At 40.3% G+C, this 20,579-nt stretch overlaps 1 protein-coding gene across 1 annotated transcript in view; it reads right to left on the bottom strand.

Moving 5' to 3' along the window:
* Nucleotides 1–2,316: 2,316 nt before the first annotated feature.
* clvs2 (clavesin 2) overlaps nt 2,317–20,579 on the bottom strand; it is a 31,352-nt gene continuing 13,089 nt past the window's right edge. Inside the window, exons 3-5 of the mRNA XM_018682873.2 lie at nt 12,473–12,583; nt 11,471–11,703; nt 2,317–9,742 (exon numbers count right to left, since the gene is read on the bottom strand). Of these exons, the coding sequence (XP_018538389.1) occupies nt 9,649–9,742; nt 11,471–11,703; nt 12,473–12,583 (438 nt within the window). The 3' untranslated portion in view covers nt 2,317–9,648. The remainder of the gene's footprint in view (nt 9,743–11,470; nt 11,704–12,472; nt 12,584–20,579) is intronic.

Here is a 20,579-nt window from a genome sequence, read left to right as displayed (position 1 = left end):
TGGAAGAAATAAAAAGAGAAATATACAAAGGAAAACGATCAATACACTATGACCTATTCCTCATCGACAGTTTAACCCCAAAACACAGAGAAATATTCGAACCAGAATATTTTCCAAACATTGAAGGAGTGTCTCAGAAAATGGGCTGTTTACTGTCACATATGACGAAAAAAAACCATCACATCTTTAACAATCAATAATATATTAAATATTTGGGAAAAAAATGTACTTAAATCTTAATTTCTATATTACTTTACACACACCTGTTTGGTTCGTACGGTGAGAGCTGGTGTTTCTGTCCAGGCTGCAGCAGCTCAACCAGTAAAGCTGCAAAACACAAGTACACAAAAACAAATGACCTCATTAATAAAGAACAGTTCACCTCCAAAACCTGAACAGTGTAGAAGAATACAGCAAACTAAACACTAGAACCTTGACAATAATACTTTGAGTTTTGAGGTGAATAAATTACTTGTGTTACTACATTATGACTTTATTGATCTCAGAGACAGAAGCTATTTTTAAAATACTTTTTATAATAATAACACGATAACAGCAATCTCAGCTCACATATTGTGATCTACTAGTGAGGCTTAAAACGTAAGAGCACAGAGTTAAAATCTAGTTTTCAAGCTTGTCTCAAGTCACCACAAACAAATTTCTAATCAATAATATACACAACAGGGGATCATTGGATGGCTATGGACAGATTACTACCACAAAGATACAAAGACACACAAAACGACAGAGGCAAAATGATCACAATGAGATGCTTAACTGTCACCTGAAACACAAAATGGCCACAAAGAAACATTAAATGACCTGAAATAGACACTAAACTACAAAGACACCATTCAAAACAACTACAAAGAAGCTGACCATTAAGATGTAGAACAGCCAGCTGGAAACGCCAAACGATGCAATACCACCACAAAAAGACACAAAATTATCACATAGACATGATAATCCACCATACACTGACTTAAAATGACCAAGACGGAGCACAAATATTACAAAGAAGCAGTAAAATGTCTGCAAGGTAATTGTAAAGAGATGCAAACAGTGTGTAAACAGACAAACAGACAAACAGACTGCTAAACAGTTACCACCCTCCACAACTTATGACAGGGACGCTTAAGTCACAGAAACACAAACACACTTTAACCCACACAAATAAAGACATCAATAAAAGACAGAGCTAATGCTAACGCTCGACTCCAATGCTAACGCTCACCACTATTGCTAATGCTAACACCGATGTGTAAAACAGCCAGGCAGAGACGCAAAATGATATAAAATGACCATAAAATAGCCCAAAAGTCAGGGTCGCCTGAGTTGTCGGGGACACCTTAGTCACAGAAACACAAACACACTCTCACCCGCGCGATTAAACGACTGAAAATGGAGTTGAACTATATCACTACAAGGAAATGCTAATGCTAATGCTCTCCGATAACGCTAATACTAAGGCTAGCCGCTAACTGTTTGCCTTGCCATACCATACCATACCATACCGCAGGTGTGCTCAGCATCCAGTCTCACTCGGGTTTGACAAAAACACTCTGTTTTAGCATCCAGGCCTCTGCAGAAACAACGTTTTCTCTCAGTACTGGCAAACAGAAGATATGGGTTAAACTTGGTTTTATTTGTTTTCCAGCTTCGTGTCTCCGCCTCTCTGCGCTCCTCCAGGAGCTCTTGACCAATGGCGAGACACGTCGCAGACAATGATGACATACGTCATACGTCGACATACGCTGATTGACCGGGCGTTACTGGGGGAAGCTTTAGTCTGTGGCTCAAACAAGTATCGGCATAAAAGAAGTTTTACTGAAAAATAAAACACAGACACTCAAATCTTTTAGTGTTTTGTTAAATGCTTTTGTGAAACACAGAGATGTAACACGAGATGAAATTTGTCCACAATTAGGGATTTAACTTACCTGTTCGCAGTATACGCCTGTAAGCTAGGCTTGCTTCTACCGTCACCGCGTCATCTAATTGTTGCTTTCACTTGCGGTCGTACAACGTAGTTGCGTTCACTGAAATTTTGACATCGGAGTTTCTGGGTTGGCCACAGGACTGGTCAATGACATTTCAACAAATAAACTGAGGTTTACACATATATTGTGCATTATATACTGTATAGCCGCTAAAGAGCTATAACAATTTGTTTCCCCATTTAGTTAAAACTAAGTGACAGGCAATGTCTCAAGCACCACTCCCCACTCTAAAATACTGCATTGTTGTTAAAAAATTCAAGTGATGAGACAAGTCTTAAGAAACAGAAACAAGAGAAATGTGACCAGTGAGAAAATCTACGTGTGTCCATATTTATTTTGCTCGTTTTACATAATGCATTTCAGCAAATTGTCTTTGAGGACATTTATACATTTAACACCTGCTAACTGAACAGTTTTTTGCTCCTATAATATACTGGCTTTCCATAACGACTTCACAATTCGGTTTTGAGTTTGGTCTCCCTACAGCTCCTACTGCAACTATACAATCAAAGAACAAGTGATATGAAAATCAATAAATATATCACAACTGAAAGTTTTGCATTCATTTTCAGAAAATTATCAATCATTAAAAAAAATGTCATTCAATGTCCAAATCTTCAAAGCACAAATACTTAATGATTAGAAACAATACATTAGGTTTTTAACTGGAGAGGTGGCTTTGGCTGAGATAAATGAAACATTAATCAAAGTCAGTGAGAAATGACTCTTCTTAGTCTGATAAAGACTTGGAGAGTTTGATTCCAACATCATAAAGAAAAGAACAATAAATTATTAACTGATCTATACAGAGCATGTGCTGTCATTGCTGCCAGTTTTACATTATCTGGAAACTGGAAAAACAAAGTTCTGTCGGTCAGTGATGTTTAGGTTGCCTGTCAAACTCATAGGCACAGAAAAGCAGAGGACATGTGCATCACTCAAACCAGACATTGAAGTTGACTTTTTCCTTATTTTTGAACCATTTAGTGTCAAATGTTATGAACCAGATGAATGCAAACAATATATTTATTCAGTTTCTATGAATGATAGCAATGTCCTCTCTTCTACAATCCTCCAAACTGTCACAAGTTTACCCAATCACTGCGTATGTTTCAAACTGGGATTTTAGCTCTGATTTGGAGAAATGCAGCCCCAACTGTGGAAGCTTTGTATTTTAATCACTAATATACTATCAACCACATTTGGCACCATCATGGAGGTCTACTGGTGAGTCACTGTAGATGTTGAACGTTATATCAGAACAGACCAGGACGGAGTCAAAATAAATGTGATTATACTTACAAATAAAAAAATCTCTGTTTTCAAATGCTGTATTTTAGTTAGTGTGTTTAGTCATGTGTTAAAGAGCATGCAAATCCAAAAAGCAATCACCAGCTCCTAGAGGGAGGAATAAATTGATTTGTGAGCACTGCATAAGGTGAATTGTAAATGGTGTCAGCGTCATGTTTCACAAGTGTTCGCTTGCAAACTGCTGATAAATTTGTCCTTTGGGGCGCCTATACACTCATGCACGGTTTGCAAGTGAGGCATTTGTTCCGATAAGTGAAGCAAGTTACAATTATTCTTCTTTCAAATAACTACAGAAACCCTGAGAGGCAAGGGAGGAAAATAAGATTTTGTTTCCACTGATCCATTTTCTGATCTAAGCTGTTTACTGTTCTGTGTTTATGACTTGAGAAAATGTGAAAAGTTTTAAGGGCAAAATTCTTCTAAGTTTCTTTATTCTTGTCTAAGAATTTTCTTTTTGTTGTCATGAATTTCTGTAATTGTTTGTCTAGTATTGATGTTTTCTTTCAGGTGATTTTTTTCAAAACTTTTTTTTATTTCAATTGTTTTCACAGATAAAAACTAAATATCTTAGAAAAATGACACTGGTAAAACTTTTTTTCTTTCTCACCTAACAAAACCTTTTCTCCACTTGTTTGACAGATGAAGCAGAGACAGGAGAGGAAACAATTTAGATCAGAACTAAGAAATGAATCAGCAGAATTTTGTCTCTGACCGGCCTCTCAGGGTGTCTGCAAACAACAGTTTCCTCACACACAGACTCGTGTGAATATTTATGTCTTTACAATAACTCATGGTAGGTTAGTTCACAATAAACTGACAAACCAGCTCTTAAGTATTAGTGAAAGGATGTCTACATTTAAAACCAGCTCAGAAATGAATAGTTAATGTTCAGATTTGGTGAGATAGTAAAATTAAAATTTATAAATAATCACTGAGGACCTCCACGATGGCTTCCCTGGTGGTTTTAAAGCTGTGAGAGCCACCTATACTGGTCTGTTACAGTAAGTGTCTGAAATGTATTCAACAATATTTTGATCCAAAGTCAGCAGGAAAGACGTAACAACAACACAGAAATAACATTCGAAATGCTGAATTTCTTAAATAAAACAGATTCTAACTTCATAATTCAGTTTACAATTCATACAACATATACCAATCTGCCCCCTGTGTGATAAACAAGGTAGATTGCAATTTTAATAAAATACTGACAAATAAATGAAACATTTAAAAAATCTTAAATGTGTGGTAAAGCACAAAGCATCACCACATAAATCTGTAATAAAATTAAAAATCTTCACCTGTGTGTTACTGTGTTTAATTTCCTCTACATACAATAAGTTTTTACAACAGAACAAAGCAGCCTCTGATACCAACCTCTAACAAAACCTAACTCAAACCTTAAAAATAATCCTGCAGAACGCTCTGAGTGAGATTCAGATAGACTCAGTTTTGCTATATTCAAGCAGTATACAGATGTTTATTACATGTAAACTTTATATCCTAACAACTGGAAGCATCTACAGTGGCTGTGTGAGTGTGTGTTTCCCTGTTTATGGTACTAAATATGTGTGTTTTCCTTCACATTTCCTCCTGAACAACTCACAGCCTCACTGACACTGATAAAAGCTCAACTGAATCCTGACGTTACAGCCTGAAATTATTCTACTGTATGTGTGTTCTAGCTGTGAAAAAACTCATCTCAGATATTTGCTAAAGCACAGAAATCACTCGACTAAAACACACAATGAACATGGTTTTACCTTTGACCCACAGTACTCTCTCTGATATCAAAGCTGGCTTTTCTCCATTTCCCTAAAATGTTGATTGATTTGAACAGGAACAAGCACCCTTTTAATGCCTTAATGGCTGAGCAAAGCAAGTGTTAAGATAACATTTTTGAAAACTGACATTAGAATGGATTGAAGGTCGTTAACTTTGAATTCACACCTAGATAAGAGATTCAAAAATTCTGAAAAAAACAACAAAAAGCCAAAAAACATAAACCCAGATTGAGTTCACCAACAACATTCTTGAAGCATTCAGTGCCAATGTTTAAAATGATTTTTTTCTCAATTTATGGTAAAGGTTAGGCAACGATTATGACCTAGGTAAAGTTAGGGAAATATATTAAATGTTGATGAGTGGAGCGATAGTCTGGTCTCTGGTATGAAAACCAGATGTGCTCCACGCACCATGAACACCTGTGTGATGTAAATAATGCTGCACAGTCACCCAATATGAACACAATCCCTTGGTATACTTGGCTGTAAAATTACAAATATTTAATGTCGCATACAGAAACATTCTCCTGTTTCAGTGGAATTGTGGGGGTTTGAGGAGGTAAAGGGTCAAAGCTGTTATCTTAAGGACCTTAAATGTATAAGATTTTTTCATAAGTAAAAATTGTGTTGACTCTGTTTGTAACATTCAGCAAATAAATTTGAAACCTGGCAGGACATGCGGGACAAAGAAGAAACGGGGGCGTTCAAAAAGACCATGAAAGATCATGTAACCTGACTCCACTCCTGATGGAAAAGCCTCTGGAACAACTGTTTCTCAAGGCTGCAGCAACATATCCACTGCCAGAGAAACTCCTACTACTATCAGTCTACTGTGGAGAGTCTGTGGAGAGAGTAGTAAATCTGCTGATGTAGTAGTGATGCTCTTCTCAGGCCTCATAAAAGCTGAGCAACAAACTTCCATCACTGGCAGAGATTGCAGTGCTTTTGTTGAGGTTTGAGTTGTGATCAGAAGCAGACTTAAGTTATTTTGAGTTTTTGTCACTGTCGTCATCATCAGTTATTTTTCCAAAGTTCACATATTGTTTCGTCGTTTGCATATTACTGCAGGTTTGATTTGCCTCGTGCACGTTCAGAGAATAATCATCAGCACTCAGACACCACCTGGTTCCATTGCACTGAACAACCTTGTTAAAAATCCTGTAAAGTGCGATCTTGACAAATGCAGTTTAAATCACATTATAGTTTAGTGTTTTCTCTCCTACACTGGCTTTTAATGCTGCAATCGCTGGAGAGCATCGAGAGCAGGTTCATTCTAACAGAACTGAATGTGATTGTGCTCGATGTTTTCCACTCTGTTAAAAACCCAGATCAGCAGCATTTTAACAGATGTCAGCACTAAACTGTACTTCTGTTGATTGAAGAGGATGTTTTTGCCTCAGTAAATGAAGGCAACAGAAACAGCTAAACAACAGGAGGCTGTGATTTGAGGGCTGCTGAAAGAATAGAGCTGTGGCTGACTGTGGGAAATTCACAGAGGGGAATCCTGGGAACTGACGTTTCACTAAAACCACCCTCAACTGAAGATATAGACACCGCAGGTCTGTCAAGCTTTGAGTGAACAGGGCTCTAGTAAGAGCGATGCTCTCTATAAAAAGAGTTGGAGGGCCTACCTTACTGACAGGAGTACTCAGTTACTTTTAAAGCCATCAAGTGTAACAATAGTATCTTGGAAAAACTCCATTTCATGACTGGAGCATCCACTGAGAGGGAGCCGAGATCCGCTTCTATATCAGGGTTTAGAGTAACATCAGCAGCTCTGTCCTGGTCTTTCCAGACAGTTTTCATCTCAGCCGACAAAACTGATGGTAGAAACCTAGATATAGACAGGGAGAAGGTTAGCGAAGTGTCATGAGGGTAAATAATACAATCATAGGTTTCCCAGGCTGCTTTTCTGCAGTTCTTGTCTGTTCTGCACCAGCGGACTGATCACATATTAAATAAGAGAACAGCATCACCATCACATGTGGCAGATTATCTCCATCTAACAGAGTTAGACTGCGGTGGAACCTGACAGATCACACAGAGCCAAAGGGGTAAACCACAGAGACCGCAGTCTAAGTCGACTCTGCGCAGGGTCGAGCCTCTGAGCTGTTGTAAGTGGGGATGACATGTCATGTACGCTGGTGTGATAGTTTAACATTCCAGCTGTCTGCTCTCGTTGCAGCCGGCCACCTCACGCTTCCTGCCCGCCGGCCTCTCTGCGCTCTGCTCGGCTGTCTGTTTGCCTGCCTGACTGCCTGTTCCTCTGCTGCTCCGCTCGTCAGAGACGCAGCTTTCCCATCTGCTGGCCTGTCTACCTTCTTAACATTCGGTTGTCACACCTTCTGCACTTCACAGCCTGCGGTGAATGGTTGATTTGGAGGAACCTAAACTGTGTCAGACACCTTCAGCTGGTGTCGGTTTCATATGAAGAAGGATTTCTGGGACGTCAGAAGCATAAAAGGAACAGTGAGTGGAGTCAGTTTAAATATCCTACTGTATCTACACTGCAGCCGTAGCTTGTCTATCTTCTGAATTTAAAACCAAACTCTGTAATTATAATACTGTACTTTAAATATGTAAAATTAAACTTGACATAGATTCAGTCCTTTCAAAACACCTTGACTAAAAAAGCAATCAATGCTGAAACAAGGACCCTTTAAGGTTTGCATGTTTTAGCCCATTAACTGCCAATTATATTTCTGATACTGCTAACTTCAACATTGCCTGAGACAGATCAAATCATTCACCTCAGTTTGCAGACTCATTAATTTAATTATTGTTCTGTGGCCTGCAGGTCTGGTGTGTTCACGTGCTGTCAGGAAACTCTGATGTTTCAGACCTAAAGGTGCTCTGTGGGGTTTTCTTGTAAACAAACAAAAGTTATGTTTACATTCAGTTTTCCTCATCAAAATGCATTGTGTGTTTCCTTGTTTCTTTTCTCATTAAAGGTTTGCAAAGCTGTTTTTTATGCATTGTTTCCATCCATGTTCACAAGCTAACAGCAAAGTTAACCCTTGTTTTGTTTCTATTTCTATCTCTTGTTTGTTTGCCTGATGGTATTACTCAAATTATTTTGTTATCACATGAACACTTGAAATCTTTAAGTCTATAAATTATTAGCTGAACATGACATGGTTGAGTCTTGAAAAAGCTATGAAATGGATTTTCAACTGCATAATAATGTGCATAATGAATGCAATATAACTGCACTGGAGTACGTGTTAGAAAATAATCAGTAATAATCAGTAATACTGTTTCAGGTACATGAGATTTAAATGGTCTAAAACATGCAAAAATACCTCTACAGTCCTTTTAATACCTAATTCTTATAAGACTGAGATACTGAAATCAACTCTAGTCAACAGAAAACACAGTGTTTTGCTGTGGTAATGTTTGAATGTCAGAAATCAGATTATTATTGCTAAAAATATAACAACTGTGTCACAAAGTAACAGGAAGAGGTGATGCGCCTGCCCTTTGGCTGCTTTTACAAAATCACATTTTGCCTTATTTATTTGGTCAGACATCCTATCCATTAGATTCTGAAAATATATCTTTTGGTCGTCTTCAGCCAAACAAATACTTGATGATGTGAGTCACTGTTTAAAAAGAGCCTGCAGCTGTGCAGTTTTTCATAATGGCAGAAGAAACGCTGTACTCTGTGACACAGGGGTCAGGACAAGAGAGAAAATGGCCAAAAGGAAAAAGCAGGTGATTCATAGAGCCGACTCTGACCGTAAAGGGGGGTTTGCTTTTCCAAGAGATAACTGGAGCGAGACTGATATTTCAGACATTATTTTCACAGGAAAATAAAAAACCAAAACAAAAACCCCCAGTAAACTCCCAGTAAACTCCCAGTAAACTCCCAGTAAACCAACTGCCTGTCTGCCAGTTTGGGTCCAGGAAGTCGAACAAACTCAATATCGTCACTTCTGCTAATCCTGAGCCGTGCTTCACGCCCGACGAGGCGTTTTCTCCAAATTACTGTACAAAGAAGGAAAAAAATGGCAGCTTGGGAATCATAGCCCCAAGCCCTCTTTGAAGTATGATTTCCAGTTTCCCACGTCCCTCATCACCTATATACTATACAGCTGTAGGAAACACTGCTTTCACACTTATGTGGCACCTTCACATCTCTTTCTCTTTGCCGACGCTTCCCTGCTCCGCACTGAGGGGCTGGATTGTTTAAAGACGTTAATTTACAGTTTTTGGAATTGGCACTTGACAAATAACTAAATAAATAAATATATAGAACACCATCAGTGGTTCTTAGGATGCCCTTCAGTGTTCAGAGGAACACGTCCCTCTCGTCTCTGGCCATGTGTCTGCTTCGTATCAGCTCATCTCGATATCACTGAGTTCAAGAGAAACAAGAATCCAACAGCAGCAGCAGCAGCATTTTCTGGAGGGGGGTGTTTTCCAGAGCGTGTGTGTGCATGTGTGTGTGTGTGTGTGTGTGTGTCGCTTACAGTATGTGCACAGGTAAGTCTATTTGAGCATTTGTGTGTGTGAATATTGATTCGAGGAGGATTTTCAGCTGTAAATGTGTTGTTTTAGTCCAGCGAGAGCAGCGGCTGCATGTTGTCTTCTTCGCTCTTGACCTTGTCTGGTCGTTTCAGGACGCCGGGCTCCACCACCGACTGAGACCTGGAGAGGAGACGCAGAAAGACGATCAGCACCACAGGTCATCACAGCTCCTCTGACTTTCTAATAACTGTGACTAGACCTTGAAGCTGAGTAGAGGTTCAGATTAAACTCAGTCTGCTTGGCGTGGTCCCATTCATTTCCCAAAGGTGTCTAATACTTGAACACGTCCTAGAGGACTCTATCAGCTCTGATCAACATCATCACAGGGAAAATGTGTTTTTGTCAGTTCTTCTCTGTTTGTCTGGGTCGACAGTGTTTTGTATCGGGTCTAATAATCCTGCTGGAGCCTATTTCAGACCTCGTGTGTCCCCTTCTGATCAGTTCGCTTTTAAAAAAAAAAAAATCATTTTATTTTTGAGCAGGGTTTCTCCTCTTCACTGGAAGGAGATAAGCTACAGCAACACTACCCTTTCCTGAAAACAGCAAACTACACACCAAGTCCAAACTGCAATCAATCTCTGCTATACTGCTGCAGAAGACCTCATTATTACGGCTTTGTGTGTTCACACAGAACCAAGTGAAGCTGGTGCTCTGCTGCTCCCATGTCTGATTTCAGAAAGCATGCTGGTTCCAGAATCAGAGGCGTGACGTGCACAAACAGTCGGCATCTAGTATGAAGTGTAACATATGTGTGTGAAATACAAATACCCTAAATTTAAAGCAGTAATGGTGGCTGAACTGAGGCGCTCTTTCTAGCCGTGCACATTCAAACACAATGATTCCTGTACTTGCAGCTGAATTATCAAATGAGTTTGGTTTTTAAATCCACAGCGTAATTACCAGATCATTTATGACTGACTTATGATTTATTGGTGGTTGGCAGAGCTGTGCTGCCCTGCAGTGACAGTCCTCTGTCTCAGCTCATACTGCTGTGCATCTGGCACAGTCTAAATATCTCTGAGTGAATGAGTCAGTTGGTATCACTCTGTGGTCAGGTGGTTTCCTGTCAGCGTGAATCACACAGCGTGGTGGCCTATAGGGGAGAATGATACTTCATAAAACGTCAAACATACTCACAGCATCGTCGAGCACAGATAACTCTGACCTGAACTTTCCTCTGAAGGTAAAATTTCTGTCCACAAACTCAGTGATTTAATCACTGTGGGTTTTTGAAGGCCAGAAATCTTTTATTAGATTTTTTAAACAGATGAGGTTTCCATTGTGCTAAAACTCAGTGACAATATTCAGTGTCAAAAATGCTAAAATAACAAACGCCAACTTATCGGTTTAGTTATTCAGCTATTTATTTACCTATAAACTGTGTTTATATATCATGTTTGATCAGTCTTTACTGTTTCTGCACAAACACAGGAAACCTGAAGCAATGAGTTTTTGCCTGAGTCATTTTTTGCTGTTAAATAAAGAAATTAATAAATAAATATATCGTCAGCTACACCATGTTAATCCAAGCAGAGAGTGGGAGGTGAGAGGAGACTAAAATACCACAGCGAGATAAAATCTACATATTAACTCCATTACTCTCTCATTTGTTTACTCTAATTATGCAAAGATAACATCATTAGTTTGACAGTATATTGATTTTCTGTTGCTGTCATACGGACAGAGGGATCACTGTCAGGGTTTTGGCAAATGGAACCTGAGTTTCACCTCTTTTCATATTTTAATCTGGACGTGTTGTAATTTCCTCCAGAACAAGCCTTTCATTTGATTCATCACATTAACAGTACAACAGTATAAATGTGGAGGTGTTAGAAATGATGAGCCCACCTCTTCATGGTTTTTGGGGACAGGTTTTTCTCCAGGTCTCTCTCCAGGTCTTGTACCGACAGGGTGTAGGACTCCGGGCAGTAGTCGGTCTCCTCGTCGTAGGCGTGGTCCAGCAGTGTCCGCGCCCACGTGCCCATGTCGTACGGCGGCATCATCCCGCCGAGCTCCGACGGTAAGATCTCAGGGTGAATCAGCTGGTGGAGGCTGTTCAGGTTGTTACCGTGCATGAAGATCTGCACAGAGACAGGATGCAAACAGTTAGACAGTTTCAGATTCAGACTCTTCTTCAGTCTGTGAATAATAACGAGAACAAAGACTGAAAAGCTTCATCACCATCCATCCTAACTGTGTAAAGCTTTTGTGCAGACAAGACAAAGATGGTATCCTCTGAGACAAAAGACTTAAAAACCCTTGTTTGCTGATTAATCTCTATAGCAAAACTAGATGTTGATATAATGTCCTGGGTTTTAGGCACAGGAAGATCATTGTCTGTATTTCCTAAGTCAGTGTTACAAAATGAAAGAATCACTAAATTACTTTGGCATTTCACAGTAGACTAATGATAATATATGATAATCTCCAACGCAGTTCTATCAGCCTGAGCAGCAATTCATTCAAGTCATTACAACACAGACAAAAATCCTTTCTGGCAATTGCGTCACTTATTTATGATTTTAAAAAAAGCTTCATAAACATTTATAGATGTTTTTGCCACCTGAGAACAGCAGAAGCTGTAAATACAACACTGACATATCAGTTGCCTTTTTACAGAGAAACCTTATCCTCTATTCAGAGTGATTTTACGTCCAAATGATGGATGTAAGTTCAGTATTTACTCTTTTTTTAGTTCTGTTTTCTAACTCCTCTTTAGCTGCTAAAGGATGCACTGTGTTCAGTTAGTTCCTAACTGTGTCCGTCTGCAGGTGCAGCAACCCCCCCCTCACTCTGCTGTTCATATAAGAACAGCGATTATAGCTTTAACTGAGGATCTTCTGGCCTCACCCTCTTCCTGGTCTTGTCTTTGAGGAAGGGTCGAATGACGGTGTAGAGAGCGTGGATGTACCACGGCTGGTTCACAAAGTGGATCCCTCCAAACCTGGCAGGAAAACTGTCCTGTTGGAAACACACACACACAGCAGGTAAATACAAGCAGGAAAAACAGGAATCTTACCGAGCAGAAGACAAGATCTGCTGGAATACCTCTGCCTCCATCTGTGTTTTGTGTCTTTATTCTTTATTGACTAATGAAAGTGGATTCACAGACTTGATGACAAGTGTAATCACTACTGTCTTTAAAAAAACTGAGTTGAATAAACTCTGTGTTTTATCACAAATAACAAAGAGCTAGTCACAATTAAGAGGATTTTCCAGCAAATGAAAAATTGCCTCTGTGAGTTTCCTGTCCCCTTTCATTAGATTAGTTTTGTAAATGGGCTCTAATCTCATAGTCAACAGGAAATGGTCCGGTGTATTCTGGAGTCACCGCAGAGCACGACGCCTGTGGGAAGTAAGTCCTTGTTCGTACAGGTTAGTGTGTGGAGTCTGGGCCTGACACTGTTTCCTAGGACGCTGCACACAATTATGATAATTACACTCCACTGTGTGTGTGTGTGTGTGTGTGAGTGAGTCATAATTTGGCTGTGATCCAACAGTATGCTGAGATTATATTCTGACATAACAGAGTTGGCTGATGAAAATGGCTCGGGGCAGACGTTTATATAAAAACTGTTAGCCGTGTGTGTGGGAGCCACAGAGACAGTGAGAGTCTCTGAGGTCAGTCCAGGTTTGTAAATTAGGCTTTGACCGATATGACTCATCAAGGCCGAAGTCGCCGCCGGTGTTTTTGCTCCGCAAGCGGGGACGTCGACTGCCTCCCTGTCCAGCACTGTAATCCAGATACGGATACAGTATCTGGACGTCTACTGAGCACATTAATGTGAAATCTGGCGTGTTCATTCGTGGCACCAAGACCATGATCCCCGCTGAAGTTGGTGACCTCCTGACCTTTCACTTAGCACCATGATAGCCACATTCAGTCACGCTTGTTGTGGGTGTCCCCAGAGGATTAATCCTCCCTGATCTTTCCTGCAGCTCCACCATCAGGTCCAAACCTCCAGGAGTAAAACATAAATCACACTGTCTGTCTGCACATCAGCTGTATAACGGCCTGTTAACTACAGCCCAAAGGGCATTTTACTCTCCAAATCTATGTTCTTCCAACAAGTGCACGTAACTGTATGATTGTATATTGGGCTGCAAAGGCTGTCGTCTTCATACACATCCAGTGCACAGATAAAACAGACCCCTTCTATTCTGCTCACAGTGCCTCCTTCTTTGTGCACTAAATATCTAATGGCTGGTTCGCCATGAAATTCACAGATGTTTCACAAAGAGCTGGAACCCAACAGATACCATACATACACACTGACAAGAACAATTCACAGAGAACAAAGAGAAAAATGGTTGAAAAGCTAATTTTGAGTCAGATTTAAAAATTTGATTTGAATCTTATTTTTGTTCATATTTATTGTTTTCTAAGGATTTGAATCCTGCCACTGGTGATGTGTCCTAATAAATAATACCCAGATATATTTGAAAGAAGCATTTACAGGATCTATAAACACAGTTTTTCCTCTATGACACTGAACTTGTCTATAAAACACTGACTCTAGTGAATCCTGGTGCAAAGATACTGGTAATAAAGAGACTTATTTTGTTCAGGCGGTGGTCGGACAGACCCTCCTCAGCTGTCACATCCCTCTGGACCCCTCTGACTGAACCTCTGGCCTCTGCTCTGACAGACATTTTCACTTTGATGAAGGGACCTGCTGTATTATACATGAAACACTGAAAATGGAATATGAGCTGCGGGGGCCTCTGCTGCGCTGGAGGGGCTGGAAGAGGCAGGAAGTGCTGTATGCATGAGGAGAGTGTTCAAATAAGGGTGGAGAGAATAATACAAGGTAGAAGAGGGAATGAAAGATGTGAGGAGAGCAGGAGCAAGTCGTGCTGGGGCTGAAAATGAGTAGAATTTTAACTTGGTGAGCTGGTTGATGAGTAAACAGCTCAAATATTCAGCTCAAAGTGCCAGTACCAGGAAACAGGCCGCTCACAAACACCAGCATCTTTCTGTGATGTTTGGCTTCTGGGAGGCAAATGTCGATTCTAAACAAATGAGCGACTGCAGGGATTTATTTTTGGATTCTCGCTCCAGGTCACTGCTGAGCGTGCTCAGTTACAGCAAAGGTTGACGAGAATTAAAGGCGACAGAAGACAAAGAGAAGTCCGTCGACACCAACGGGACAACGTGTGGAACTGAGGGGTCGTTTTTAAAATCACTTTAATCACGAGGTGCGTTTAGTTAAAATGTCCCTTTGCTTCATCTCTCACCTCGCCCCCTCCCCCTCCCTCCGCTGATTCTCCCTTCAAAGCTCAGTTAGCTGTGGAACAACAGCTCCCACCTCCTGCTCTGTGACATTCAGCAATCCGGCAGATTTCCCTCTAAATCTGACCTGAAGCCACAACCTGTAAGATGCAGCGTGGGAGCTGCCAATCTTGTTGGTGATGGTCTTTTTGTCTTCTACAGTAATTATAGTAATGACTCAGATTAATCTTCACGCTGTTTTTTAAAAAATTAGACTATACTCCAGTGACTCCCTCTACTTTTGCTTTGAAATATATAGATAATATAAACAGAAATATATCCATAATATGCCAAACACAAAATAAACATTACAAGGCTCATCATTTAAAGAGCATTTTGCATTTTTATGCACATTATAAAAGTTTTATCAGCGAATGTAACTTGACCAAGATGGGTCAGTGTTTGAGTTTAGCATTATGGTGCATTCACATCACATAGAAGTCACTGTATTTATCAGTTTCTGACCTGTAAGCATCATTCACATTAAAATGAGGTTTAAATCTGTGACTGTTTTCAGTGACTCTGTAGTTTCACCATTTATAATTTGTATTGTTTTGAACTGCTTAGAGGAGACGTGGTGTTTAATCACTTTCTGAGCTGTTCTCATTATGATAAAACCTTGGTTACAGTGAAAAGTGTGACTTGAACGCAGCATTGGTGCAGTTTCTCTGGTGCTCTGCTGTTACAAAACATCACAGATCCAGAGGACACACACACACACACACAGACAGGCTGCCACCAACACTATGGGTTAAACACTGTGTGTGTGTTCAAAAGCTCGCAGACACTCAGCGGTAATGACATGCGACGTGTCGACCTCCCCTCGACGGCTGAACCAAAGAACAGATGAAGTCAGCCAATCGTCTGCTGCTTCTGTACTGAAACTGTCTGTCCACCGGGATTAAAAGCTGCACTCTGACGACTCAGGAAGTGAGTCCTCCTTAAAGATACGTTACATCCTTTCACACACAACCACGACCCAGAGCTCTGCTCCTGGCAGTCTTTACATTTTGATTCCAGGGCTGATGGACTGACGGTCAAAATCAGGATTAGTTCAGGCCGTAAAGGACAAAATAAAATGTGACATGATATTCTCCAAAAGAAAAGACAAAAAAAGACACAAGAGAGTTTGTTAGTTGACAGTGTTTCCACCTGTTCTCTTGCCTTTCTGTCTTAAATCCTTTTCAAACATTTGTTATTTGCCGTGTTTGACTTCAGGTCTTTCTCAGGGAAAAAGCCAACGGTTACCTGCAGTTCAAACCCTGCAGCATTGACAGAGAGGAACCTTTGGGAGAGCTCCAGCATGACTGAAAGGATTCTGCCTGTGAAGGTATTATGTAACTGTCAGGTCAGGTGAATATTTAACAGCTGTAGTGATGTACCTTTCAGAAACGGTCAGGCCGAGAGGACGGACTTTAGAGTTATTCAGGGTTTACATATGAAGTCATCTGCACACTGCATGACAAACCACTACATGTGTGTTTTAAGAACCTGTGTCTTAACAAAATGCAAAGTTTGCTCCTTGTAGTTCTGCTCAGTCATTAACATGATAATATGATCTGCTCTGATGCATCCACCACACGGTTTCCTTCACTCAGGATACAGACAATAAAAGTGTAAACTGCTCTTAACATAGTCTCATTAAACTTGATATGGGCACCGAGGAGAGCCTCTTGAAGTATTAACCGCTGCTTCATTGTCATAAAGCAGCGTAATTGTTTCTGAACTGCTGAGAGCTCCACAGTCGGCAAGGAGCTCTGATTGGATGTAATCATGGTTGGATTGCGGCCCAGCAGGCCGTCAGACTCTTGAACGTGCAGAAACTAAATACAAACTGATTGAAAAAGTCTTGTTAGTGTAAGTGGTGTGGATATAAACGGCATATTGTACAGATTGCAAAGCAAGCACAGCAGCATTAGTCTTTTCAGCAAAGGCTTAAAAACAACACGTTTAGATTTGAGCAGCAAAACCCTCGGGCAGCTGCAGGAATTATGGCTGACAGAAGCAAAGGAGTAAACAGTGTGATGTTTTAATGGAGCCACAAAGTCCACAGCCTTAAAGCTGGTTCAACATTTTGAGAAGAGTCAGATGAGAATATCGAGAGTAGCACCAACACATTAACTACCTCTTGACCTGGATGAGTAAACGGTCTGCCACATAAACACCTGTGTAACTGCAAAATACCATTTTGATTCTTTGGTTTTTGGACTGAAATCAGCAACAAACTGAAACAGACAAATCATCAAACTATTCCTCAAACTTATTCCAACCCTTCTGCGTCCTAACCGACTCGTTTACGTGCCTAAACCAAACCAAAGCTTAACCACAGCTTTGTCAGATCAGAGAACATTTTTAACAGTGATTTGTAAAGGTTCTGGAAGCAAAGAGAAATGGGCTTCAGATGAAAGATGCTTTTACGTGTCATTGTGAAGGACAGTTACAGACATTTTGTTCTTCCATTTGGAGGACATATTAAACAAAATCAGCAACGAGAAAAAAATGTTGATTAGTTTATGACTAATACTGGGTCTCTGTCTCTGTTTATTTTTCAGCTGTAATGTAATATACTTCATAAAAATGTTTATGTGTTTATGTTAAAGAATGAATATCAGCTGATGCAACATTTTGGGATCTTGCTGCTAAAATACTGGATTCTGAATCGGCCTTACAAACCCAGTTTCGGTCGGGCTCCACAGACCACGGATATAAATTGAATCTGGCAGTGGAGCTCAGTCATAGCAGCTCATTAGAGTGAGGTGAGTCAGCATCTGACGTATACGCCAGCAACAACAAAAACAGCAAAATAAACACCTCTGATTTACACACATACTGTAACCTGACGTTGGCAGAGGAGCCCAGTGACTGAATCAGCATGAAGCAGAATTAAAGCATTTTCCTGGAAAATAAAGAACAAATCCATCTGAGGTAAAACTGCAGCAGCAGGAGGAAAGAGGAAGACATCAGCAGACCGAGGCTGGACTCTGACGTGTTAAGTGTTTTTTTATGGCTGAACCTGTTGCAGCTGTAACACCAGGTCATACAAGGCGAGTGGGATGATGACAGGATCCCGATCCAGATCCAGATCCACACTCATCCTCCCAGTCTGAAATGTTCAGGCTGATTCCAGCAGCAAATAAATAAATCAGACAAATCAGCTGATTCTGGACGGAGTGTAAAAACTGCAAAGCATTTCTCTCGCACTCCACTAGCTCCACTCCACTGATGTTACAGCATCTGACGTGTGTCGTCTACCGCTCTATATGTGTCCGAGCTGTGGTCATACATCTCCTCTCTCCGTCATGCTTTTCCAGTCTTTGAACAGCACATCAGGTTGATGAGCTCTCTCTGCTCTGCTCCTGTCACTTCCCATCCACACGACCGTGAGTAAACGTGTCCTCCAGTAAGAAAGAGGAAAAAAGACGCCATCCGTTCGAGAGTGCTCCTCTTTTCAGGATGTAAAGTGTAGCCTCGAGAGACGACATTGTTTTGCTGCCGGCTTGTTCTTTACAAAAGGCCACCTTTATGGGAAGACGTCTGACTGGAGTGAACGCTGAATGTAGAAAAAGGAGTAAATCAACAGTGAATCTCTCAATATGTGACAGAAAATAGAGCAGTGCTGCTTCACTCATCTCCGCTGGTTGAATTTTTCAAGCATCTCTACTCACAAGATCCACAAAAAACGCCAAGAACAAACCAGTTCTCTGATAAATCAAACACTTTTCTGAAAAAGGACTCATGCAGCATTAGATCGAGCTCAGACTCCTGGACTCTTCCACCTCTTATTTCTCTGAAGCCTTTTATCCAATCTCTTTACTCCACATCTCTCTTCCTTCTGCTGTTTCTCCACATCAGGTCAATTTATTTTCATCTCTGTCTTTACTCCAAAACCTTTTAACTAATCAGACCTGTTCCCTTTCTCCCTACAGTCATGCTCAAACCATTTGTCCAATTTGTTCCTTTCTGGTCAAATAAAGTTGAAATCTTTTCCATTTCTAACATGTCTCAGTTCATCAGGAGATTTACTGTGTGGCTCCACCGTGCAGCATTAAAAACATCACCTAATAAACACGCGGCTACACAGAACCAACAAACACACTTTTAAACGACATAAATACGTTTTTAAAAAAACAGAGGCTGGATTTAGTTCATTTCAGTGTAACTGAACTTAGCAGGGATGACTTGCTGTACACATGGATTCCTTGTACTGCATCACAAACAAAAGCCCCCATTATTTTTAGCACATTTAGGCTGCCACGGGCAAAAAGGTGAATTCTTTTACACTTGTTATTACTTCAACTGGACGCACTAATATTGTGTGACTGGCCTTTTTTCTCAGCAGATATTTTGACAAGTCACGAGCTACGTTTCTGTCCAGATGTGGCACAAATGTTCACTGAATTTTGAAAATACACATTGAATAATATTTATATTAAGAGTTGGTTAATGGAGATAAACAAGTGGTGGTGCAAATTTTAGAGGAGGGCACAATGATGATTTAATTAAAAGATGCCGGACTGTTTCTGTTGTACATCGTCACATTTTGATTTTTTTTGTTAAACCAAATTCCAGCCAAGTGCAAAAACGTTTTTGGGATATTTTGACATTTTTACACAGTTTTCATCAATGACGGTCAATGTCAGTTTCAGGGTCGTTTGTTATTGGTGGTGACTGTAATGTTCACAACAATTCAAACTGTTTGCTCCAAGAAAGTGCTAACTCCAGTCCACCTACATTTAAGTGCAGTAAGTCTAATGTTTAGTTAGGATCTGCATATTTCTTGTATGCACAGTTACATTTAGAGGAACTGTGGATTCAGTCTCCTGCTTCAACACTCAGTATCACAGTCCTCTCGTCTCTCAACTCACTCGAAACATTAGAAATGTAAAACACTGGAGCCTGTCTGATAAAATTTCTGCCAAAATATCCAACTGCAGGTAAACTGGTTCACACTCAGAATAAAAAAACGATCTTTTGGCTGCAGCTTTATGCTTTTGAAAAGCAGATGCATCAGGCTCGAATGTTTGGGTTGATGCCTTCCTCAGTCTGCAGCCTCAGTCAGAACAGCCTGGTTTAAACAGGTAAACTGTGCCAGGTGCATGTAATTAGAACAAATGAAATCAGAGCAGATTACAAGGAAAAGGTGTGTCAGCACTTATACAACAGCTTTATTTACACTAAACTGTACTGTTTAATCAGTAAATTAAATTACGCTGTTGGAGTGGTCATTCCTGACTGTAACAGCAGGTTTCTCACATGGAAAGAGACATTACAGCATTTCCAAAATATCTCAGATATCAAAAGTAACTTTACAGTTTTTTTTCCACTTCAGAGTCTCACTAAGAGAAGGTCACACCAATTAAACTACTGCCAACTCCACACAGGAGCCCAGAGAGGGAAGAGACGTTCCTCTCCAACAGAGATATCTAAATGTATAGTTTTATTTCTGCTGCGCGTGGTCTGTTTTACTCTGCCTGAACAGGAGTTCACCAAACTGTCAGTGTCCTGCTGCTTCACTTCACATGCTGAGTGGCCATTTTGTTTGTTTGTCTGTGAGCAGGATATCTCAAAAACAAATTTCTTCAAGGGAACAAGAAAGAAGGTTTTTCTTTTTATTTATTACAGCATTTCTTAACGTTGTAGGTGGCTGCCCCTCGTCTGGCTCTGTGAGTTCATACTGTGTGTGTT

Source organism: Lates calcarifer, linkage group LG7_1 (genome assembly GCF_001640805.2).
Source record: "Lates calcarifer isolate ASB-BC8 linkage group LG7_1, TLL_Latcal_v3, whole genome shotgun sequence".
NCBI classification, from domain to species: Eukaryota; Metazoa; Chordata; class Actinopteri; family Centropomidae; genus Lates; species Lates calcarifer.
This window is presented reverse-complemented; position numbering and strand designations above follow the sequence as displayed.